General features: G+C 40.0%; 1 protein-coding gene across 1 annotated transcript in view; it reads right to left on the bottom strand.

The window, feature by feature from the left end:
* LOC106554120 (complement factor H-like) overlaps nucleotides 1-21,077 on the bottom strand; it is a 94,487-nt gene extending 73,410 nt beyond the window's left edge. The window contains 5 exon segments of the mRNA XM_087720741.1: nucleotides 131-325; nucleotides 4,361-4,437; nucleotides 8,483-8,588; nucleotides 11,695-11,886; nucleotides 20,864-21,077. Of these exon segments, the coding sequence (XP_087576867.1) occupies nucleotides 131-325; nucleotides 4,361-4,437; nucleotides 8,483-8,588; nucleotides 11,695-11,886; nucleotides 20,864-20,930 (637 nt within the window). The 5' untranslated portion in view covers nucleotides 20,931-21,077.
* Between the last annotated feature and the right edge of the window lie 5,522 nt (nucleotides 21,078-26,599).

Here is a 26,599-nt window from a genome sequence, read left to right as displayed (position 1 = left end):
AATGGGTCCAATCTTTCTGAAGTGGGGAGCAGCTCAAAGAACTCCAAGCCAATCAAAGAGTGATCCAGCCATGACAAAGGAGTGTCCTAATCACTCCAACTCAGACTTCACTTCACTTCCCCTCACTCACCTACACATTCCGGGACAGTTGCACTCCAAGTGCCGTTAGCTGTACAAGTAATTTTATTAGATCCTTTTATTTTGAAGTTTGCAATACATCCAAATATCACTAGATCACCAGATAAATAATCTTCATTCGTTTGATATTTTGCACCCTGAAGAATCCTCATATTGCTTCCTGGTGCTATTGGAGGACATTTGTTGACTGCAAATAAAGTAATATTGTGATATAAAGCTAATTAAGAAATGTTTCAGAAAAAAGGAGCAAGGAATGAAATGAAACACATCACCACCCATAAATCTAGTGGTCTGCACACTATAGTTTCCAGCAAAATGGCAAATTTAATGTTTTTTTAATGAAACAAAAACACAGTCATTTTACCAATGATCTTACTGTGATCATTAAGAAATACAAATCTATTAAAAGTAGACAAGTGGACTCAATCAGCCTATAAATCTTTTAGTCTATCACATTGGATAATTGAGCAAATAATGGAAAATAGATTACCACAAAGTGCATTATATTATTGCAGAAATTGTAACAATGTTTATGTAAAATATACTTAACCAATAAAGACATAAGCAAAGAAATAATTTCTCACTCACATACCCAAAGCTAATACTGAGGCACCTTAAAGAAAAATGCACTAAAAGATAAGTTAAGGCAAAAATTATCAAGTTTTTTGTGGTTTCAAATTTTGAAAATATTCTCTGTAGTATATTTTGTATATATAGTATATACATTTTGTATATACTCTGTATATTTTCACAAAGTGGATATTTATGTAAGCTAATTAAATGTGGGCTGAATGACATAACAAATGAATAAATAGAGGAGTAAAAATTGGAGATAAAGGGGTGAGATGCCATAACTGTCTTTTACCCTTCAGGAGTTTAATGGTTTGGATAAGATGAGGTAATTCTCAACAACTGTAAACATGAAAGAACAATTAGATGGAATAATTAATACAAAAATAACATTACAATTATTTAGATGGGATGAAAGTAACATAAGGAACTTTAACAGACACAAACACGAATTTCTTCCCTGAAGATATAAAAATTAAAAGACAAGTACAGAATGAAATACATTATTTATTTATAAAATGTATTTGACATCTCATATCCAATGACTCTGGGTGGCTTACAAGATAAAAACACTGGAAAACATTAAAACCATCCACTATATAACACAGCAAATAAAATCAGATTTAATAGATAAAAATCAAGGAGAAAAGATGGCGGGAAAGGGAGCCAGGCACAGCGGGAGGGGAGGAACCAGACACGCCTCAAGTATGATGTTCCTCCATTGGGTCCCCAAGCCACGTGGCAGAGCCTGGTCTTAATGCTCCCACCATGAGGGTGGGAGTCAATTTCCCCTCAGGGGGTAAGACGTTCCAGAGGCAGAGGGCCAATTCTTTCACCGGGGGAATCACCAGGATCCCCTCTCTGCTGACCTGGGGGTGGGCCAGCCCCATTAGGGTGAGATGGGTCCCCACCGAGACTTCACCCATGCTATGCAGGGCTTTAAAATACCCAGCTGGTAATGTTACTCTTAGAAGATCTTCAATTGCAAATCGAAAAGGATCCAAAAATGAGATTTCACTAAAAAAAATTAGCTAACTTTAATTTCCAAATCATGGTAAATGAAATGAAACTAATTAAATGGTAAATCTGTTTGTTTGGTCAATAATCAGTAAAATTTAGGTAAAAAAACACAATGCAAAAGGGAAAATCAAATAGATGAGACAAATATTAGCGAAACAAAAATAAAATGACAAATAAAAATGTAACATACCACATTTTAATTTTTAAATATCTGTCTATGTGTTTTAATTATTTGTGCAAATATAAATCTAAAATATTACAATCTAGCAAGGATATATATATATATATATATATATATATATATATATATATATATATATATATATATATATATATATATATATATATATATTCTAGATGAGTAATTTATTATGTAAATTTATGTTTTAAGGATAGAATATAAGCAGACCTATCTCTGTGCAATTTACAATTTAAGATTGCATGTGGCTCCCAAGTGATAACAATGGTAGGCTAGGCTGTCTCTGGAGGAGTGGAGGTAATATTGTGATGAAGACTGAAAATTGGATGAGCCGCCAGAGCCTCCTTGGATAAGGAAGGACCAAGAGGCTGCTCCCTGTGCTCCGGGAGGCTCTTCCGTGTCAGGAAACGGCTGGACATTAAGGTCCTCGCGGTTGATTTGTACATCTGAGGGGCCGGAAGACTCGGGAAAGTCAAAGAGCTCAGATCCACATTGGAGCCTTTAACCTCACTTTCTTAAAAACATTTGCATTCAAATTACTTTAAAGGGGAAAATGTTTTTGGAAATAGCAGAACAATTAACTACTTGGTGAGTGGGAGTACAGATTGTTTAGAGTTTTAGTGAAGAAACAATTGGTGGGCTTTTCAAAATAATGAGCTGAAGGAACTTTAAAAGAGAGCATGTGACTTTAGAACTTCAAAGTGTCCGAAGGGACCAAAGCTTAAGGTAATACAGAAAAGGCAAATGGGAGGGGAGAAGAGAGAAACCCCCTTTTACTTTTGGACTTGGCTCATTTTCTCTTTCTGGATTGCAAATAAATGGAATGGATACTACATGGAAATCAGCAAGCTTGGAAAAGGAAGGAGAGGATTGTTAGAGCACCCAAGAAAAAGATGATCTCTCCAAAGATTTTTTTAAAAAAATTGAAGATTTGGGAAAGAATGTATCTGAATCTGTTAAAAGAGACAAGACTACATTTTAAGGGAGATTGGAAGAAAGATTTGTAAATGTGGAGGAGGAAGTGAAAGAAGAGATATAAAAAATGTTGAAGCATCTCTAGGACAGTTGACTGGAGAGGTGAAACAAAGTTTAAAAAATATAAAATAAAGCAGAAATAATAAACAGAAGGATGGGGGGGGGAAAGATTTACACAATCTATTGGAATGAAAGAAGGAAAAGAATTATCTCTGAGATTCAGAGTGGTTTCAAAGGACCCCAGTGAAGATAAAGAGAAGGTTGTTCAATCTTTACAAAATTTCCGTAATGGGATGGAGATGATATGCAGGCAGAGACAGGTAATGTGTACGGGATCCGCATGCATTAGGCAAAGTTAAGAAACGCACCAGTGGATATTCTTGTGTATTTTGTTAGGAGGAAGACAGGAGCTTAGGCTGTCCAGAAACATTTTAATACCAGGTTGAGAATCAACACAGATAAAGAAGTTCCAATCAGAATGCTACCTAAACGGGGGGGGGGGGGTATTTTTGACTGAAAAGCTCAACATAAAAAGATACGCTGTTGAGAGTAATTGGAGGGAGAGGTTTTTAATTTTAAATCGTAGAGGTATCAAGTGCCCGAGAAATCAGGAGATGAGGCCGCTCAAATGAATATAAAGATTTATTGCAAGCTTAAGCTCTCTACAAGAATCTGGCCAACCGGCTCTTAAGAGAAATGTGCGGGAGGATATAAGGGAAGCATTCAGGGAGGGTTGGACTGAGGTTTTTAAAGTGGGTGCAGCAGTGGGGGGGGGTTTTCCATTTTCTTTACTACTGATTCGCTCATGGGCACGTGGCGCTTCTGCGCAGGAGCGTCTAGGCGGGTGGGCAGAGCCCCTCGCCGCCACCACTGCTGGTTTGCCTGATACGGGCCAAACTGGGAGCAGGCCACCTCTGGCGTGCAGGATCTCATGGCTTCTGGTGTCTTTTGCCCCTCCCTTGGGCTCAGCCCAATCGTCCCCTACAAGAGGTTTTGACCATCTCAGTTTTAATATCCTAAGATTTGCCAGAAACATTGAAAGAAGACGTGGAGGTGACAGAAGGAACTATGCAAGAGACGCAACCAGAAAGTAAGGAAGAGGCACCACGTTAAGACTGCAAGTATGGACTTTCTCTAAGTTTTGGCATATGGACTTTAAGTGCCTAACATGAAATATAATGAAGCAAACTCTCCCACCCCAAAAAACAAATTTATTTCATTATTTGAAAAAAATGAAACAATATTATATAACTCTTGTTTAAAAGAAGCAGATAGTAGTATAAATCATTTAAAACATTTGATTACAAACATTTAGGTGAAGAGCTTATTTCAGTGGGAATCAATAAGAGAAATTGAATGGTTTTGAAACTCACAACTAAAGCCAGAAATGATATTGCTTGATAACCATGGCAGGTTACGGGAAGTGAAGCCAATTAATGTTTTTGAGAACCTACTTACTTTCACAATGAGGAACCTCATTGGTCCATCCATTTGCTCGACAATCACGGTAATTAAATTGGCTGAGCATCTTATACCTAATAATTAAAAAAAATAGGGAACTAAACACACTGATACTGCAAAAGGATTATATATCAAAGCATATTTTATCATGATTTAGAACATACTGAGAAGATGCATTATTCTAATGATTACTGATCATTCTTGGAAATATAGAAGATGAAACAAGTTTGATATTTATTCCCAGAGTTAGAAAAAAATGAAAAACTCATTCTCCACAACTTTTAAATTCATTTTCCCTTCCAAAACTTTTGAAACTATCACCAAATTCAAAACCACTTCTGGTTATACAATATTGTATTTACAAAACAGTGTTTGATATTCAAGTTTTTTTTATTTTTTATTTAAAAAACAAAGAGACGGATGGGGAGGGAGGGGCACAAAATAATATAAAAGCAACATTGTACATATTAAATATAGCAAGAATACAATCACATGATTGTATATCTGAACTGAGCAGCATGGTGGCCCAGTGGTAAACATCCTTGCCTCCAACTCAGTAGGTTATTTGTTCAATCCTAGGTAGAGGCAGATGTTTCCTCATAGGACACAAAGAAAAAAATAACTGCTATGAATTCCAGGTAGGCATCAGGAAGGGAATTTGGCCAGGAAACGCTCAGCTTCACCTAGTTGCCCAGACTCTGACCTGAATAGGGACTACGGGGTCATATAAAGGAGATATTGTCACCCATGGGCCAAAGGTTCCATGTTTCCAGAAGCCCTTGGAACAAAAGGTCACATATTTTTAAAACAACAACTCAGTACTAGTACCTCACTATAATAAAGTATTTTAAAGATTTGTAATGAAAATCCCAGGAATAATTATCTGTATTAGAGCTCCCTCTTGTAGTGAGAGGTATATTAAATGAAAATCAGCATCTAAAAGATATGGTATGCATTTTACAATTACAATATTTTATAAAATACCAAATATTGCATATCTTATATAAATCTAAAATGTATTAAAATTGCAGTCTGTTTTAACCAAACTAAATATCTTGTTTGGATTTCTCAGACAAATACAAACATGTACATATGTAGTACAGTGAAAAGGATAAATGCTCAAACAGTGTAAATGAAACTTTCAATTAATTGTCCCTTGCATAGCAGTGCCATCGTGTGGTCCAAATATTTAATGAAGGGTTCGATAAGAGATAAAATTTAAGAGCATCATAACATTGCGTAGCAACACTGCAAAATGATGTCTCTTACAAAAATACACATCATATTCCAGAGAGAAGCAAATAAGCAATAAAATAAGTTCAGAAGAAACAACAGTAATACTGTTGTCTATTTTCACTTATATTGCTATGATATTCGGGTTTCTCACACAAATTTAAAAGAAAAAAGTGCAGAAATTCTTTTCAGTATTTCATTGCACAAATACAGTTTATGTCTACAAACATTTTAACAGAAGATAATTAAACAGTCAATAAAGAAAAATAAGGTCACTTTGAAAAAGAAATTGAGTTGGTTTGAGTTATAAATTTAAAATGCAGAAATCCCAATATTGTAAAAAAAAGGCATGGGGTATAAAAGAAAGTCACGATATTACTAAGAAAGCAGTAAAACTTTGAAATGAAATACAGTGAAAACTGAAAGTTGCAGTTTGGCTGAATCATGTCAATCTGATGTTATCATGGGCAGCTTGTGTGGCAACAGTGTAAATCTCCTTAAAGATTTATAATCCATCAGATGTCCTCAAATTCAAGCTGCTGATCCCCCATTTTTGACTATAAAATGAATGACCTCCTTTGCATAAACCTGTATTTTTCAGCCCTTTTTTGTTTTTAACTTTCTGTTTTCTAAGTTCCACCAAGCCAAACTTGTATGGATGCAAAAACACACAAACACGACATAGTTCTACATCCAATTGTCTCATTATCAGGGATCCTAACATACAACATAGTCAAAGAACTTACAAAAAGTTTGGACATCTCCAAGAGAAGCAAATATTTTATTAACTACAGTGCCGTCAGAAAAATCAAAGACACAATAAGGGAAGATGAGATTATGTTTTCATAAGATGTCACTGCACTCTTTATATTCATAGACCCATAGAAATACTCCATGGCAGCAGTACTTCACAACACACTTGACCTAACTAAATACACTAAGAATGAAAAACCCAGAATCATGAATCTCATCAATCTCTGCCACGACCTCATTTCATTTTGATGGACAAGTCTACCAACAAACCAGAGGAATACCATGGGATCTTCCTTCTCTAGACTCACAGCAGAGACTGCAACGCAGTGTCTAGAAACTATAGCTACAACACATACCACAAAAAATAAGGATCTAGTATGTAGATGACACTTTCCTCATAACATAAAGGAACAACTAATGAAGACCCATGACATAATCAACAACATCTTCAAAGGAATTAAATCCACAATGGAAGGAACACGCTTCATTTCCTTGATAACCTTTTTAGCAGAAGAAATGGCAGCAAATTAGAAACACAAAAACCACCTGCGCTAACCAAGTGCTCCACTAATAATAAAATAATAACCCAGCTGTAAACTGTATGTACATTATTCAGATGAGCACAAATATTCTGCAACAATGCAGAACACAAGAAACAGAAAGCAGACCATCTATCCATCTTCTACTAAAATAGATCTCTGCACAACTTTATGAAAAATTGCCTGATCACTCAATCCAATAGAGCAAAGCCAACATGGCTATGAAAAAGGGTAACACTGCCATACATCAGAAACAATCAACAGAACAAAGAATATTGCTTTTAAGGTAAAATATGGAAAAGATTGCAACTCGATCTTAAGAGAAAAGAAATACGTCATCAAATTGGTTTGACAGTGAAACCATTTATTCAGAGAACTGGTGCATTCTTCTCCATCGCAGTTATTTAAGTTATAGAGATGAATGTTTTAACTGGTATTTTTTCACTGAGCCTCCCCCACTTTTGTGATTTCAAGAGTGAAGTGTTGCAATGCACTTCAGGGGGATCACAGCTAAAGACATCCATGACACTTGAGAATCAGACACTCAGGATTATATTTCCTGAGAATAACTGCATCTGAATAAATAAGGATTTCACATATAAAATAAAGGAATTAGGTGACTTGTTTATCAGGGTTGAGGACAGCACTATCATACTCTAGTCAAGTTAGAGAATATAAGTACAAGCTATTTGTTTTAAGGAGTACGGTATTTATTTAGCTGTTAGCTTTTTACTCCCTAACAAGAACAAATCCATAATCTCTACTTGAATAGATAAAGAATCTCACTGAATATCTGAAGACGGAAAGGATGGAAATTCTGCTAATGTTGAGATGTTTCTTAAATCAGTGTCCACCCTCTTGATGGCCAGACAAGAGCTATAGATTATATTACATCAGACTCTCTTATTGCCCCAGTCTTAAAGTCTCTGTATACGTATGCATAGATACATATGGGTACGTATGTTCATGTCAGGGGTGAGTTTCTAAACTTTTTACTACTGGTTTGCTCGTGCAGAAGTGTCTGGGCAGGTGGGCGGAGCTTCCCGCCAACACTACTACCAGTTTACCCAATCCGGGATGAATCGGGAGCAACCAACCTCTGGTTCATGTGTGTGTGTGTGTGTGTGTGTGTGTGTGTGTGTGTGTGTGTGTGTGTGTGTGTGTGTTTATCTTTCCTTTGAAATATGACTCAAGGTATCAAACATATCCAAAGGGAAACCTAGAATTCAGAGTCTCTTAGTTTCTAAACCAATATCTTTATCACTACGCCAAACTGGTGGGTGGGTGTGTATGTACGTGTGTGTGTGTGTGTGTGTGTGTGTGTGTGTGTGTGTGTGTGTGTGTGAATGTCATGAACTGTTTTTTTCCACCCATTATCCCTCTTTTGGCTTCCTTTTTCTCTTGTAGACTAGCCATATATCAAGGTCTAGATGCAGGCAAGAGAGGATGCTGTAAGGATACGTTACAAACTCCCACACTAAAATACAATATAAACGAATTATCATTTTGGGAAAGAGAGCTTTTGCTTTCCTTAATGCACAGGTTGTATATAATGAACAACTAGAAAGGTGAAAAACAATTATAAAAATATTACCCTTCATTACACGTATAAACAACACGGGCACCAAAAGTAAAATCTTCTCCTTTGGCAAGTTCAAAACTGGCATAATCAGAATCTCCAGGGCTGCCACAAGATCTTCCTGAAAATTAAAATGAAATGTAATGCAATGCAATATAACAAGAAAATTAGCGTTTGGGAAGCCCGTAGACTGCCCGGAGCTTGAATCTCCCCTTGCCTATTTCACCTTTCCTATCCCGCTGTTATTATGAACTAAATCTGGTCTTACTATTTTCAGAATTCCTGCACTCCTGCTTCACCTTATTGGTGTGCAAATTCTGATATTCTGAATGATATGCAATCATATGAAATGCCTTTCATTAAGAAATTACATGGCAAATTCAAAGTTCTTACTCATGGAAGAGTTATGTGTTTCTCCTGGCATTCAGTCTGAAAGGCAACTTCTATGTTTCGTGATAACAAATGTAATTCATGGTTCTCGGTATCAAGTTAAAAACAGTGACTCTAGGTGGCTTAAAGCAATAAAAGGACAGCACAGAAAATAAAATTAAAAAAAAAAAACCAATAAGAGTCCCATCCAGTCCAGCAACAACACACAGTCAAATTAGCCATTGGATGGGTCATCCCACTCTGGTTTTCCCAGGCCCTCTGGCATAGCCAAGTGTTCAGGGAAAGGGTATCGAAGTGGAGAGTTGTCTAACTTCCTCTCCAAAGGGAGAGAGTCGTCATGGGAAAAGCCCGTCTTTGAAACCCACCAGGTGGACCTCCTTAGGGGTTGGGACCTGGAACATTCCTTGCCTCCCTGCTCTAGTGAGTTGGATGGATCCTACTTTGAACAAATTGTGCAAAGACCCAGATTTCTAATGAAATTGTAATACTGGGGAAAGTGGAAGAATAGAACAGAAACAGAATAGAATGGAGCAAAATTCTTTATTGGCCAAATGTGATTGGATACACAAGGAATTTGTCTCTGGTGCAAAAGCTCTGTGCAAAAGCAACAGAGTAATCATCATCATCATCATCATCATACCGCCACTAAGAGGAAATATTAAAGAAGAACAGAAGGATTATAATAATACTAGAGCCATACCACATGGGTAAATATACTTAGATGTAAGATAGCCCTGTAAGAATAAGGTGTTCAGCAGAGTGATGGCATGAGGGGAAAAACTGTCCCTGTGTCTAATTATTTTGCCATGCCCTAGAGCCATCATGGCGAACCTATGGCACCCGTCCCACAGGTGGCACACGTAGCCATTTGTCAGGGCATGCAAGGCTGACTTCGGCCTTCTTTTCAGGCCATTTTTTGCCCTCCTGAGGCTTCCCTAAAGCCTCCGGAGCATGAAAAACCAGCCCTACGGGCAAACCGGAAGTTCGGGAACGGACTTCTGCTCATAGGGCCGGTTTTAGCCCTCCGGAGCATTCAGGAGCCCCCAGGAAGCTTCCCTGAAGGCTCCGGAGGGCAAAAAATGACACTGCGAGCAAATCGGAATTCACTTCCGGGTTGTTCGTAGGGCCAACTTTAGCCCTTCGGAGCCTTTAGGGGCCCCTGAATGCTCCGGAGGGCTAAAACTGGTCCTGTGAGCAAACAAGAAGTCCGTTCCCAAAGTTCTGGTTTGCCCATAGGGCCAGTTTTTCATGCTCTGGGGGCTTCAGCTCTGGGAGATGGGGGAGGCTGTTTTCACCCTCCCCTAAGGCTCCTATAAAGCCTCTGGCGCCTGGGGAGGGTGAAAAAGGCATGCCAAAATGGGGGGGAGCACTGGTCGTGTGCACATGCACACTGTGGTCGTGCGCATAGCATTATGGGAGTGCCATGCCCACGCACAACCCCCCTGAGCTCCCCCCACTTTTGGCACGCGAGCCAAAAAAGGTTCGCCATCACTGCCCTAGAGAGAAATCCCGAGAGGAGGTGTTGAAGCGATGTGAGGGTTTGTAGATATTTTCCAGATGTGAGGGTTTCCAGATGTGAGGGGTTTGTAGATATTTTCTGAGCCCTTCTTCTGATCTGCTCAATATACAGGTGAAACTTGAAAAATTAGAATATCGTGCAAAAGTTCATTTATTTCAGTAATGCAACTTAAAAGGTGAATCTAAGATATGAGATCAGACTCATTACATGCAAAGCAAGATAATTCAAGCCGTGATTTGTCATAACTGTGAGGATTATGGCATACAGCTCATGAAAACCCCAAATCCACCATCTCAGAAAATTAGAGTATTACATGCAATCAATAAAATACGGATTGTACATAGAACAATATCGGACCTCTGAAAAGTGTAAGCATGCATATGTACTCAGTACTTGGTTTGGGCCCCTTTTGCAGCAATTACTGCCTCAATGCGGCGTATAGCATGGAAGCTATCAGCCTGTGGCACTGCTGAGGTGTTATGGAAGACCAGGATGCTTCAATAGCGGCCTTCAGCTCTTCTGCATTGTTCGGTCTCATGTCTCTCATCTTTCTCTTGGCAATGCCCCATAGATTCTCTCTGGGGTTCAGGTCAGGTGAGTTTGCTGGCCAATCAAGCACACTAATCCCACGGTCATTGAACCAGGTTTTGGTGCTTTTGGCAGTGTGGGCAGCTGGGAAATGAAGTCAGCATCCCCATAAAGCTCGTCTGCGGAAGGAAGCATGAAGTGCTCCAAAACCTCCTGGTAGACGGATGCGTTGACCCTGGTCTTAATGAAGCACAGTGGTCCAAAGTCCTCTTTTCTGATGAGAGCAACTTTTGCCAAAAGCACCAAAACCTGGTTCAATGACGGTGGGATTACTGTGCTTGATTGGCCTCTCCATTCTTCCTCCATACTCTGGGTCCTTGGTCTCCAAATGAGATGCAAAACAGGCAGTTATAGAAGCACAAATGATAGAGTCAGTAATCTCTCTGTATTACTGTATCAACAACTTTTGGGTCAGTCTGAACTTTTGAGTTGACGCAGAAAGAACATTTTTGTTGTGCTTTTTAATGGTGGTTCTAATGTTTGGAATCCATTTCAAACCCTGGCAACAAACCCTGAAGGACACAGTTAAAGCAGTGATGACTTGACTTTTGGAACCCTGAGACGAGTTGGGGACAGATTGTCCAGGAGAAAAATCTATCTACATAATCACCAAGAGCCAACATCAACTTGATGACTTATAATCAAAACTACGAATCAGAAAGGGTAAAAAATATTTCTTAAACATTTCAGTATCCTTCTTCACTGACTTTTGCAAAACATTATTTCTTACCTGTGCAGCTCTTTGCAGGAGACAATAATTTCCAGACTCCATCATTACATTCAAGTTTAATAGGCCAAGCTTTAGCGTATCCGGGACGGCATTTGTATGATATTACGTGTTTATGTGCGTATGACTCTTCAGTCAATCCTTCCACGGGTTCTTCACGTTCCCTTCTATCAGGCGGCCCACATGCATTTTGAGCTAGATGCCAATGAAAAAGAAAGAGCTTTATTTTTTTCACAGTTTGGTAGATATTTTATTTATATTGTATTTAGATACGAGATCTAGAGGCCACTTAAGTCCACAACAGTTTGTCCTAAAAAGCAGAAAACCAAAGCAAAAGAAATGTGTTTAGTCTCAAAGGTTTTTAAACACTTCTTGAATATTGTCAGTGTGGGAACCAAATAGGTTTCTGGGAGGATCTTATTGGACCAGGAGGACCTGCTCACTGTCAGTCAGGCCCGTGTCCTTTCCCCTCTGGGCTACTGCAGTGCTTCCCACCTGGAGCTGCTCTGGAAAGCACTTCAGCCGGTGCAGAATAAGGCAGCCTGGGTGGCAAATGGGGTTGGTTACTTGGAGCAGTGGTAACACCACTGCTTTGTGAACTGCAGTGGGGACTGGTGTGCGTCGAGGTGCAATTCAATGTCCTGGCTACCACCTTTAGCAGTTAGACTTCTATACCGCTTCATGGGGCTTTCAGCCCTCTCTAAGCAGTTTACAGAGTCAGCATATCGCCTCCAACAACAATCCGGGTCCTCATTTTACCCACCTCGGAAGGATGGAAGGCTGAGTCAACCTTGAGCCGGTGAGATTTGAACAGCCGAAATGCAGAACTGCAGTCAGCTGAAGTGGCCTGCAGTACAGCACTCTAACCACTGCGCCACCTCGGCCTAAGCCTTTACAATTGTGTAAATCGTGTATAGCTTTAAATCGTGTATAGCCTGGCACTGGGTTCAAAGCTATAAACGATGAACACCTCTGGTCATTTGTACCCATCCGATCCGGCCTGGCCTGGCAGGCTAGTATATTCTGGGAGGCATCAGCTAAGAAATTCTGGCTGGGCCCAGAAAGGAAGCTTGTCCTGCCACCGTAGCTGCCCTTTGCAGCGTCCTTGCCCTCTCACGAGGCCCTGGTGGTTCTGAGCCTTCACAGTTGTGTAAAGAGACTCATCTCCTGGCTGCCTTGACAATTAACGAGTGTGGTTTCTCTCTCTCTCTCTCTGCCGCCATGCCAGCGTGAAAGAAGGACCCTGGGAGGGGCATGAGCAGGGGTCTCGGGTGGAATGTAAACGGAGGCCCAGGAAGGAGAAGAATGGAGACCTTGGACATGTTGTGAGAGACGCCATGACTGCCTCAGTGTGAAAGAAGGAAGTGTAAAAGGTTTTGGCCACTACAGTAGTTGTGCACAGTGTGATTCGTCCGGCAGCACCTGGCTTCAACCCAAACGCTGAAGCTAGACTTTAAAGATTATTTACTTTGGCCTATATCAGTGTTGGCGAACCTTTCTGGCGCTGAGAACCGAAACGGGACTGCGTGCACGGGGGGGGGGGGCACCGGAAACCGGAAGAGCAGTTCCCTGGCACACATGCACACATCGGGAAGCCGAGCTTCTGGTTTCCAGCATGCATGTGCCTGTGCACGCTGGAACCCAGGAGAGCCAAAGGCTATGGTGCCCAGGGAGATGGCTCTGGATGCCACTTCCAGTAAAGATGGAATCCAATTGGTGGAGTTAGTTCCCTGAGCTGGACTTCCTCAAAGGCAATGAAAGAGTGATCTGTGCAGGGTAAAAGATTGATGACAATATTCTCCACTGCCAAATCATATTGCAAGTGACTTGAACATGTGACCATTAGTATGCAGGAGGCTTTCAATGTCCTGAAATAGGTCCACAGTTGCCAGGAAAGAAATTAAAATTAAAAGAAGAGTTTTAGATATGTTGGCAATTACATGGAGAAAGCGTCCGATTTCCTTGATGACATTTTCAGAGATGGTTTGCCGTTGATTTCTTCCTAGGTTGACAGAACGACTGGACAGAGCGACTAGCTGAAAATTACCCATCTGGCTTCTATAGCTAATGCATGATTAGAAGGCAGATTGAAGCTGGTCCAGATCTGTTGGTGCTGTTTACTAGAATAGATTTAATTTGACATGCATAGATTTTTAAAACGACCCGTTTCTTATAAATAGGCAGCTTCTGTAATAGGAAATTCATCTCCATACCTCCTTCATCATCATCATCAGTGCCGACTCCCGGCAACTTCCTGAACTAAGCCCTGCAATTTCCTTGGCAAGATTTCAGGAGAAATTTGCCTCCTTCCCAGCGTTGAGAAAGCACGACTGGCCAAAGCTTTTTGCCAAACTCAAAAGTTTTCTGGTTTTTAACCTGATGCCTCCAACTGTTGTCTCTTTTTAAAAATTGGCAACTGCAATGATATTTGATTGCTCTCCTCTATCATCAGATCATATCACACCTAGAATATGTCATATAGAAGACGGTATTTCAGGTAGTCCTGTGTTGTTATGAAACATTTATATTCCCAATTATTGTTTCATGCCAAATTTTGATTAATAGTTTCATTCTGATGCCCAACTTTTCCACAACATATAGTTAAATATTGCAACAGTTTAATTGATTAAAAAATTAAAAAAAAACAATCCTCTATACTTCTAGTCTGAAATATAAAGAAAAAATTACTTCAAAGGAACTTCTCAGACATGCAGAATATTACAAACAAAATGTTACGGTTTTAATGGGAGTAATTTAGACAAAATAGACACATAAAATGTTGCCCTTCACAACTGTTACATGTGATGTGTCTATCCAAACTACAGCAATAACCTGAAGCCCTTCGCTGAGAAAAGATTCTTACGTAGAGACCGGTTTTTAAGTAACCTATAAAATTAAATCAATGATTTGGTCACTAGAGGGTGCTGTTACATAGTAAAAACATATCACTGATTGACAAGAGAGAGACCAAATGCCAAGAGGTGATTCAATGTGAATGACTACAAGTTTCATTGCAGGAAAATGTTTATGGAGTATAATTCAAAGTGGATTGGACTGTAATCCACAAATACCTAAACCCTCATAAGAGTCCTCCTATAACATGGAATTAGTGCGCTAATTCCTTTAGAAACCCTTCAAAACTTGAACCAGCATCTTGAGTGCCTTGTCAAAGGAAAGATGAGTAAGAGGAACTGATGGACTTTGTCTTTTGGTAACTGGAAGAACAACCATTTCCTTTAGTCTTGCACAATTAATTGTGTCAGTGATTACAATTATTAACAAGTGGTTCAGTCTGAAGAATTTGAATTGTTGACTATGGCTGCAGTCAAGTGAGTTTTCCTTGTTAAAAGTTCTGGAGAATTCATATTTCCTGTATTATATTGGATCATTTATGTTTCTTTCTTTCTTTGTTTTCTTCCATTTATATAGACAGCCATCTCAGATATATGAGTTTGGGCAGCTCACAAGTTGGAACCATAACAAACAAAAACAAAATAAAAACAATTAAAACAAATTAACCAGAGACGTAAAATGAGAGAGGCGGCCAGTCAGCAACCTGCGTGAACCATACATCCTTTCTGCAGGCTCCAAACCTCTATCGGATTCCCAGGCCAGGTGGCAGAACCAGGCCTCTAGGGAAGCCCCAACGGCCAATAGGGTTGAATCCAAAAGGTGGAATGATCCAACTGAAAAGTATTACCTAGCTGTGATTCTTGGATCTTCTTCTTATGGACTAACATACAAATGATTGTTCATTATAATCAACAGTATAAATGTTATCTTTTCTTCTTCTTCTTCTTCTTCTTCTTCTTCTTCTTCTTCTTCTTCTTCCTTCTTCCTCTTCCTCCTTCCTCCTTCTTCCTTCTTCCTCTTCTTCTTCTTCGAACTGATGACTTGGCTAATCTTTTGCCATTATTTTTTATCAGTCCTTTCTGCAATGAATAACACTTCAAATCCAGAAAAAAAAACTATTTTCTGATCCTTTTTTGTTGTGTTCGTTTTAGTATATTTGTGTTATTGTTGACTTCTAATGAGTGCCTGGAGTAGTCCCTGCAGTTCTGTTGGCAAGATTTCAAAAGTGGTTTGCTTTCTTTCTACGGCGGAGCGAAGGTGGCTGGCCAAGCTGGTTTCGTGTCTAAGGCAGGACTAGAACTCACATGATCCCAATTTCTAGCTTGAACCACTACAACCAAACGGACTTTATTCTCATGCTTGTTCAAATAGTCAAATCCAGAATAAAAACTCACAAAACATATTTCTAAGAAAGGAGAAAAATTGCACCAGTTTCAATGAGAGTGAGGGTTTGGCTGCTAAAAATGATAGTTCTGTATCAAATAGCCAAATTGCTTATTCCAAGAGATACATGAAATCAGGGGTGCCAAACTTGTGGGCTCACATTGTCGTCATGTGATGTATCACATCTCCCTCCCCCCCCCCTTTGGTAAAAAGGGCCGCATTGAAACTCCTGCATTAAATGATACCCAGTAGAACTAAGAGGTCTGTTCTGAAACTAGTATAAAAAAAGAGAGCTAACTTTCATTTATCTACCTTAAAAATTACAATAATTTATCAAGATTTGAGATCAAGAGAGTCAGTTTGTCATAGTGGTGAAGGTGATGGCCTAGAAACCAGGAGACTGTGAGTTCTAGGCTTCATTAGGCACGAAAGCCAGCTAAGTTTGGATCAGTCTCTCCATCTGACCCATCTCACAGGGCAGTTGTGGAAAACATAGGACAGCAAGAGTATTAGCTGTAGTTACTGTCTACACACACACACACACACCCATGGCTATGCATATGCTGCAGCCTCAGCCCACAGATACTTTTAAGCGTATTTTCACAGTACTGAGGATAGAACCTTGATTCCTAAAGAAAGGAATAGCAACCCCCTCCCTATATTCAATGAATTATCTTTAAATGTTAAATCCATAAAAATTTATTTAATTTGTTTCACTGAATAGCCATGATGTTGAACTTGGGTTATGCTAAATGGCATTTCTACCTCACAAAATGTTCTTTTCTACTCTGTCTCATTTCGTTTTGCACACACAATGAGAACATTTTAAAAGGCATTTTGAATGAAGAAATAATGCTCCTTTTCAGAAAACCTACTAGTAGATGTGCATTATTTAAAATACTGCTAATGTTCATAAAGATTACTTTAATTCATCTTGAAATCCTTAACTTAAACCACATCTCCTTGAAAGTATCATACATTCCCGCATTAGTAGAGGTTTTCCTTGACTTAGGACTGCAATGCCCAGAAATTCTCTTGTAAATCATCACAGTTGAAAGTCGAGACACCAACATGACCAACCTGATTTTACAATATTTTAAGGTGGTCATTAAGTCAACACAATGGTCATAAAGTGAACACTATGGTCATAAAGCAAGTCCACTCATGGCTATGGGTGGATTTTGCTGGAAATCAGATGAAAAGGCTAGAAATTGGCAAAAGTTCATGAATCAGGTCACATGACCGCATAACAATACAAATAGTTGCCAAGTGCCGAAATGCTGTCCCCCCCCCTTGTGTGTGTGTTTGTGTGTGTGTGTGTGCGCGCCATCTAAACTCCAGAACCTGCCTGCTGTAACTTTCTTTAAAAGGGATTGTCCTAACTTTGAATGGCCACTAAGTGACTTATCATTAAGCAAGGACTACCTGTACTATCCTTAAGAACATTTGATGAGCAACTAATAAATGCTAGAACTTATAACATTGTATCCATTCATAGAACATAAATGGATTCCTTCCTATTAAGCCGTTGTCTAGCATGTGGGGATTAGTCCAGTCCCGGACACTTAAAGCAGCCGTATTCCGTCTGTCACCAGCGTTTGTGCAAAGAGCATTTTAACTCCATGCCCTCCTCATCCTGCACTAATCAGAAGTCAGCTCAGCTAAAGGCCAGCCGGAAGTCACCAGAGCCATCCAGACAAGAGCCTGGTCAAGAGCCCCATCTCGGCTGCCCTTCTCCCTTCCCTCGGAAGATGCCAGCCGGGCTTGCTGGTGAAACATCAGGAAATCTGTTTGCTGGACCACAGTCACTAAACCCCAACACTGCCCAACAGTTTCAACATCTGTATTGATCGGTTATACACTGAGTATCTTAGTAACGGAGGTCATTAGCTTCTGGGGCCTCATGAGTCTTTTCACGTGTGTCATCTTAAATGAGAGTTGCGTGTAACCTGATTATTCCAGCTCTGTTGTGGGAAACGATGTCCATAAATGGCATTATGATTAGTTCAGCCATTATCACTGCTTACGGGCTGCATTAACAAAATGCAGTCAGAAATTCAAGTGAACTAAGATGGACTATTCAACATTAAGGGGGTGAAGGAAAGCTTTAAAATGAAAGATTACTCATAAGCCGGGCAGTTTAAGAGAAAAGAGAGAGAGGGAGACAAAACATTCCAGTTAAGAGAGAGAGTGGCAGAAAGGCGGCTTAAGAGCCAAAGGAAAGGAACACAGTACGGTCGAGTCACGCGCTCTGGCTGCACACGAAGCTGCAGCTTGGAATTCAAGGGAGAGGGATTGGCAGGATGTATCCATGAAGGAAACCACCTTAGCATGTCAACCTGAAACAGGACTGAGGTCGAGACAACAAGGATCGCCCAGTGCGTGATAGCTGGGGAATGGATCGTGTGACTGAAAGAAGCCATGAGTGACCCAATGGGATTTGGATCTGGGGCAGCAAAGGGGAATGAGCAAGTAAATAAATAAATAAATCAAAGACGGCCCAGAAGTGGAAAGACTCTGCCATTGGCTGTTGAATTGTTTCAAGCTGAATATATATTGGGCTTTAAAAAGAACCTGTCTGGTTGTTGGGTTATAGAACAAGAGATTGCACTTTCTAAGTCAGCCTAGGAAACTGAAAGAGAGAGTAATTTGTTTCAAATCATTCTTGTGTTTATGTGTTTCTATTAATCTATACAGTTATTGATTTCATGCAAGTCATATGGTTTAATTTAACCTTTGGTTCTGAGAGAGAAATAAGGATTTATTATCTCAACAAGAAGAGATATTGAAGAGAACAATATCTGCATTGGAGATGAAACATCCCTTTGAGCCCCCTCTCGTTAGAAATTTTTGGCAACAGGTATAATAACTCTAAAGGGACGTGGCGGCTCAGTGGCTGAGACGTTGAGCTTGTTGATCAGAAAGGTCGGCAGCTGGGCAGTTCGAATCCCTAGCACCGCGTAACAGAGTGAGCTCCCCTGAGCTCCCATCTCAGCTTCTGCCAACCGAGCAGTTCGAAAGCATGTAAAATGCAAGTAGAAAAATAGGAACCACCTTTGGTGGGAAGGGAACAGCGATCCGTGCGCCTTCGGCATTTAATCATGCCGGACACATGACCACGGAGACGTCTTTGGACAGCACTGAACGGAGATGAGCACCACCTCCTAGAGTCGGGAGCGACTAGCACATATGTGCAAGGGGAACCTTTACCTTTTATAATAATAAGTCTAAAATTGATAAGCATTGGTAGAGATTCTACTTGGCAGCTCTCAAATCTAGAAACCGCTCAGGCGTTATAGCTGTGACTATGATTGTTATTGATTACTTCCCCAGCAACCACCCAAAGGAGTGGAAACTCATACATTCCACTCTGAAATAATTACAGATGACCATTTCCAGAAGCATTATATAATACATTCTTGAAATCAGTTTTTTTCCTCTGCTATTCTTACAATAACTGATACAGTTTAAAACTATGTTGGATCTAATGAATCAAACATGTAAACTTGACAAATAAATATTTCAAGAGGATGTTTCAAGAGGAGGTGAAAGGTGGCAATTCTTGAAATAGCTATTTACTATCCAGTAGGAGGAACATACGTTTAAAAGAGTTATGTTCTATTTAAAAAATCCGTACATATTGTCAGTTGCCTAGTAATTTTCTGCATGTTACAAAATAAATATTTGATATTGGGCAGGCAGAGGAATAAAATAATACATCTTATACTTTTATTGTAATGTAGCTTCATCTATATAAACAAATTGCAAAAATAGGAAAAATATCAGTGCAATGTCCTTTAAAAGTTTAATAGAATGAATACAGAACTGCAGCTGTATTATACAAAATAAACTTGTATGTGATGCTATAGTCATTTTCTCACTAGAAGTTTAGATGGTCTTCCAGCAGCACCCACTCATCAGTGAAGCGATTAATATAAAGTCTGTCCTCATTATTGCTTTCAGTGATAATATGATAGAGGACTAAATAAAACACAAACAAGGAAATATCTACCACGGGTCCTTATAATGCAAATGCATTAATATTGATTTCAATTTAATTTTCCAAAAAGCAATAAGAAGGACTACTCTCTTGTAGAGTTAGAATTCTACTGGGTGCTAATTCTATAGGCATCAAGTCAAGATTAATCATATAGACTTTGGTGAGACTTACTCTCATGTAAGTAGGTAGGCATGCAATGAAACAATCTGGCTAAATTTAATAGCTCATTCAGGTTCTAAAATTGCATGAAAAATTCATCCACCTCTTTTAATAGCAATGACTGCAATTTGTAGCTGGTGCTAATTGTAGGACTATGCTCTCTGTCGATTAGTAAAAATCAGTCTTACCAGCAGGCCTTTGGAATTTAATTACAGCTCAGTACATGTTGCAATTTTATGCATACTTAATAAATAAGATCCATTAGAACCAATGGGACTTACTTCTAAATAGTCATGAACAAATTTGGGTTATTTCTCTTACATCTGACTGTATTATTAATTTCCTTACAGGCAATGAAAATTACTTCAAAAATTTGTTTTGGATTAATCCAGGGCAGAAAATGATAAAAATAATGTGAACATTCACGTCCAACTATCTGAACATTTTGCTTTTGTTATGTTTGTCTATAGGTTAGAGTCTGCAAATCTAACAAGATAAAGCAAACTTCTTAAGTGTCTGCTAAGTGAAGATTACAAGAGACAATTATATTGAAATCAAAGCCGATTCAAACTATTCCAGTAATTCCACACCCAAAACTGGAAAAGAATTCATCTAGACCAGAGCTCCTAAAACTGGTGTGTATCTTTACGTTGGGGTGCTTAGGGTTCCTTTTTTTAAAAAAATCTATGCTTAAATATTGTCTACTTAAATGTTGCTTTTCCATCCCACCAATACTGTTATTATCAAATGCAATATTTACTTAAACTTTTGACTTACCAGCCACAGCAGTAAAGGATGCTAATAACAGGACTAGAACTGCGTAACCCAGAAAATGGAAAGCCATTCCAGAGCCGGGCACAGGGGCGCTTTTGCCCTGTTACCACAAGGCTTCCTAGGTTTCGCTCAGCTCCTCTCTTACCCTTCGCCTCCTCTGACTGTTCCAAAGAACAGCCTCCTTTGAGCTTTTTCCTCATCGGTCACTCCCCCCTCGATCCTGTTGCGACATAGGCAACCAATCTTTCCTTCCTTCCTTTTTCCCTTTTGGTAATGGTCAGAGAATTATGTAAATTATATACAAACACACTTCCCCAATTTCTCAACTAGCTTTTCCTTGTTTGCTTTCAACCTCTCGAGCTTCTGAAAGTGAGCAATCCCATCTTTAACAAACCGGGGCATTGTTATTAGGCTTCTTGCAGCGTTAGAAGCAAGTTGTTTAAAGGAATCCTGTTTTTCTCCATCTTTCAGTTTTTAACAATAGACAGAACCACAAAAGCAGAAGCCGTCAGAGAAAGGGGTTCTGTGGGCCACAGAATTTTGTCCTTTTGGCAACGTTGACAAGAGTTTTACTCCTGTCTGGTGCTTTGAACAGCAAACCTAACAATACTTTGCCTTCCCTGTTACCTCTCGGTCGCTGAGTGCCGAATGCGTGGTTCTTTCCCTGAGTCTGCTGCTGTGACTGGAAAGGTGAGTGCCCTGTGCTGCGTGTGTGTGTGGGGGGGGGGGTGGCTCTTATTAAAGAGCATGCAGCACAGAACAGCCAATTATAAAGAATGCCTCAGCCAATTAGTTGGGTGTGTTCGTGGATAGAACTTGCTCATAGGGAAATAAACTACCAAAGAGCAGTTGTTCTAAATGCAACGTCTGGCCAGGGTTTACACACGCTGTAGGCCCTCTGTGGTGAAGAAACTGCTGTTTCTATGGTTCATGGAGTGACCCACCTCTTTATAAATACAGGAACAAGTCCAGGCAATCTTCTTGGCAGCATTTTCAGAAGTGAGGTTTTCCCGTATCATCTTCCTAAGGTTGAGAGAGTGCGTGCCCAAAAGGGAACTCACAATCCCCTAGCTTCTAATCCAGGTAGCTTTAACCACGAAACCAAACTGGCCCTCTTAAATTTGACTCACATCTATTTTCCCATGGAAATGTCAGCCCATCCACTAAGGCCCCATGAAAAAAAAGAAACGGCAATTCCTCGAATTGCACGTTTAGCTCGGGAGCCAATTTGCTCAAAGCCTTTTAACCATAAAAGTGTCAAAAAAAAAAGGTAACTGAATATTTGGGAATTATGCAAAGAGCAACTCCAGGCTTCCTTCATAATTTTTTTGCCTGAGTCAATGTTCCACTAATGTAGAGTTCTTTTGATCCAACAGATTCTAAGACATTTGATTTGATTGGCAGGCTGCTTTTCTGAGTAACAATAAAAATAGGTGGTTTCCAAAATAAAGCAAGCCAACAACAACAGAAAGTCTCATAGATGAATGAAAGTCAATTATTAATTTATTAGGACTTGGCTAAAGCGGAACTTTGGGAAAAAAAACAGAAAAGGTGGGGCTGACCTATTCCATAGCACACAGCAATAATACAGGATAAAGTCCTTTAGCATCCATTCCCTTCCCCTCTGCATGTTTCCGGAGATCATTCCTACATACCATTACATTCCCTAAAGCAACCACAGAAATCTGACTCCCTCTTTCCAAAGAATTTCTGCCCCTTTCCTATTGACAAAGGATGCATGAGAGGAAGGTTAGTGGTTGAAAAAACAAAAGTGGCTGAAGCATTTTTTTTAATCCAGAGCAATAAGATAATATTTGGAAGCGGCTCAGACAGATGCCTCCTTAAGTTACTGAAATATGAGGAGGAGGAGGAAGAAACAATAGACTTGCTGTTATTATAGCCATGTCAATTAAAGTAGTTTTTAGCTTTCGTGCAGAGATAGAATTTTGTTCTGTATGTTATCCATAGGAAGGATGATGAATTATTTTTAGTAGGGTTATGTTTAACTTTTAAAAATGTGCTTCATGGCAGGTGGGAAAGTGCAAGAGGCAAAACATTAAAGTAGCTACATCTTTTTCTAGGTTAGTTCAGGGGTGGGTTTCGGCAGGCACTACTACCAGTTTGTTCATGTGGATGCCACGCACGCCTGTTTGATGTGCACGGCACACGCATGCACAGTGCTATTAAAATTGCTCTGCGCACGCACAGAACTCAAAAACGAAATCGCGGCCTGTAGGACAAAACTGCCAAGATGGGGGGTGCTGCAGAACCAGTTCGGGGGGGGTGGGGGGGGCACGGCAGGTTCCTGGGTTGCTGCTGGTTCCAGTGACCCAGGCTGCCCAATCACTACTGGTGCGGCCGAAGCGGAAGGAATCCACCACTGGTACCGTTACCCTCATGATCTAGGAAGAAGTGAGCATTGAAAGGAGCAGCCCTGGGAGTTTGGAAAAAGTCCCGCCTACGGTGCTCTAATGGATAGAGAGAGGTACTCTGTGTGTGTGTCTGTTTCCATGCAATTTTAAAGGACTTATTTTAAAGGATTGCCACAATCTTCCATATTATGCCTTCACATTATCAGAATCAACATTCTTTTAAAAACTGAAATTATTTGTACTTTGGTGTTGAGAACAGCTTTGGAAGGTTCTACCTTTTACAAGACTCACAAGAGGAAATATTTCTGCTACAGCCTAGATCAGCTTTCTAAAACCTAGGACCAATTGCTACAGTAGCCGGGGGTATCAGGAATTGTAGCCAAAAGACTTGCGGTTGTGACCTGCAGTTGTGGTTGATGAGGTGTTTTGGTTTTATTTAAAAGAAATTGAATGTCGAGGGAAAAACCCAAACTTTTAAAAGTAGATTATCTGGCAGAGAGTTCTGCTACCTTTTCTGTTCATGAGCCTGGGAGTTTTATACTTCGATTTAACGAGCTATAAAAGAATGGATAAGGATTCATTGCCTAAAGGATCAAATTTGCCTTTGACCAGGGATGTCAAACTTGCTGCCCAAGGGGCCGGATGCGTCGTGTGCCGGCCCTTCCCCTGCCACGTGATGCCCCCGGGATAACGTACGTTTGACACCCCTTCCTTACACTCACAAAAAGTTTAAAGACTCAGCTGCATGTTTTGTATTTCATGCTCTATATGAAATGCACACAACAATTTACAGTGAACTGTGAACGGGCGTGAAAAGTGAACTGGTACCTACCGGAACCCGCCCTTGATGTGTGTGTGTGTGTGTGTGTGTGTGTGTGTGTATGAGAGCGGGCATCAGAAATTCATTTTTAATGTGTGCCGGTGTGTATACAGAAAAAGTGACAAGGTTATTTTAACGGGATTTTTTTTATCGTCACAAAAGCCATACAATTCTTTAATCCAGGGGTGAAATGTCTGAACTTTCCTAACGGTTTGCTTCACGCCAAACACAAGCGCTTGCTGCGCATGGGCCCCGCAGGCGCTACGGAGCCTCTTCTGAGCCTGCAAAGGTAAGTAGAACAGCGAGTGGGGGGGGGGAAACAGCTGCGCCACGTGATTTACATTTGATAGAAAGCAGAATTTAAATCACACAGCACAGATGATTGTCACACGGCTGATCGTTGGAACTTTTTTTAAACGTTTTTTAGAATATTTTTACTACCTGTTCACCCGAACTGGTAATAAAAAGAAATGCTAAAAAAGTTAAAAAACATTCCGTTGATTACACAGCACAGCTGATTGTCTCACAGGACTTTTTTTCCCTTTCTAAACCATTTTTTATTACTGGTTTAGGTAGCATTTTTTACTATGGGTTCAGGTGAACCGGCCCAAACCGGTAGCATTAAATGCATTTTATATCTTGAAATGACTTTGTGGTTATTGGGAGTCAAAAGCATCCCTATGACAAAAGACTAGGCAGCCCCATAACCTGTTTTGATCAAGCGCAAAAGGAGTGGAGAAGAGGGCTTGAGTTGGGGAGACTTACTCAAATAGTCTGCAACCTTCCGTAGGCGAGGTTCCCCTTTGACTTTCTCTCTCCATGTTTCCCAGGAACGAAGTTGCAAGTCCAAACCGACTGTCAGCTGTGGCCACACGAGCCTCATAAATTTTCTCTCTGCAAGCTCCCCAGGCTTCCATTATGACCTGAAGGAGTCGGGGAACACTCTGAGTAGGAATCACATATCATTGGTTTAGATAGATTTCCTTGCTCAAATAGAAAAACGGAATGACTGTGGGAAGACAAAAAAAAACCAGTGGGAGTGAAAAATAAATTTCCTCATGCAAAGCTGGAAGTGAGGGTTGGAAACCAACCCCCCTCCCTCCCTCCCTCCCTCCCTCCCTTCAAGCAAGCAAGCAAGGCCTGACTTGGGAGACTCTTTCTAATCCTTCGCTGGCAGCGGCCAGTTGAAGGTATCCATATTTACTCCGTAGAATAAAGTAACAAGCAATGTTACATCTCTATGTGTGTTTCTGCTCTATCCTTACGTAATACCTAAGCATTTCTATGTGAACCCTGGGAAGCACAAGGCAGCTACATTCATTTTGCTCTGGATCTCATGAGCAAGAGAGAATAGCAAGAATGTTGACTGGGTGGATGCAGTCACCAATATTTTGATTTTGTCCAGTTTCTTTACCCGTAATGACGCACCGGGAAAACCTTTTCAGGTTGTTCTTCCTCTGTAGCCCCCATCTTTCATTAGACCTACCCTGTTTTCAGAGTTGGTTTTTCTTTTGCTAGTCTTTCTCCTAACTGCAAAATGGATTTGCTCTGGTCATTTTTCTGAGAGTTGTATTGTTGAAGTGCAGACAAAATTTTGAGCCCCTCATTTCCAACATCCTGCTGGATTGGAATGAATTTAAAAGTGTCAATGTGTGTAGAGATATTCCATGTGACTTTCTCCCCACTTTTCTTCTTTAAAGTTCATAGCAATAAAGCAAAGTGAAAGCAGTACTCTTTAGATCCTAGTGTGGTTATTCAAAATGTTTACATGTGCCAGAGACTTTAACCTTTGCAAGATAGGAAAGAAGAAATGCTGATAATGTATGAGCAATATACTCAAACCTATTAATATTTGCTAGTAATTCTTCTTGTTTAATGTTGATGGATTTCTTTTCACCAGAGAAGTAATAGATAAAATATTTCCTTAAATACTTATTTAACACTTATTAGTAAGAATGAGGCCCCAATCTTTCAGTTGGGGTCTTCTCTGTAGTCACTTTCTGAGGTACATCAAAAGGTAGAAAGCCCCTCAAAGAGGTTTGATTGAATATTTTAGGATTTGGAAGCAAAATTGAAGGAAAAACCGTGGCAAACTGTGCAGTCTGAGAATCTACCAGTACTTAGGGAGCAGGTCTTATACAAACTCAAAGTATATTTAAAGAGACTCTTATATGAAGCGTTTTTTACTAGAAGAAAATAAAAGAAGTCGGTAGCTGTAGCAAGGCCTAGTCTCCCCAAACAGCATTGCATAATGTACTTTCCTCTGGTGGTGACAGGAAGCATTCCTGCTTACACCCACTCCTTGGATGACTCTGCATCTAGGAGGGCTTCCAAATTGGACTGCCTCCACACTGCAAAGCTAGATGTGCTCTTCCCATGCTGCCATGACCTTGCCTGCTCATGCTCATCCAACCCATAATTATAATCATGTAGCCAGTAAATCATGCATTCCACAGTGTTTTTGGAGATCAAAAATAGTACCATCTTCAAAATGATTTACCTCAACTGACATCTCTAGCTGACTTACTTAATCTACAAATATTCAAT

Source organism: Thamnophis sirtalis, unplaced genomic scaffold (assembly GCF_051295495.1).
Source record: "Thamnophis sirtalis isolate CommonGarterSnake01/CBP01778 unplaced genomic scaffold, rThaSir2_p1.2 scaffold_7, whole genome shotgun sequence".
NCBI classification, from domain to species: Eukaryota; Metazoa; Chordata; class Lepidosauria; order Squamata; family Natricidae; genus Thamnophis; species Thamnophis sirtalis.
Note: the sequence above shows the minus strand (reverse complement) of the source record. Positions and strands in the feature narration are given on the sequence as shown.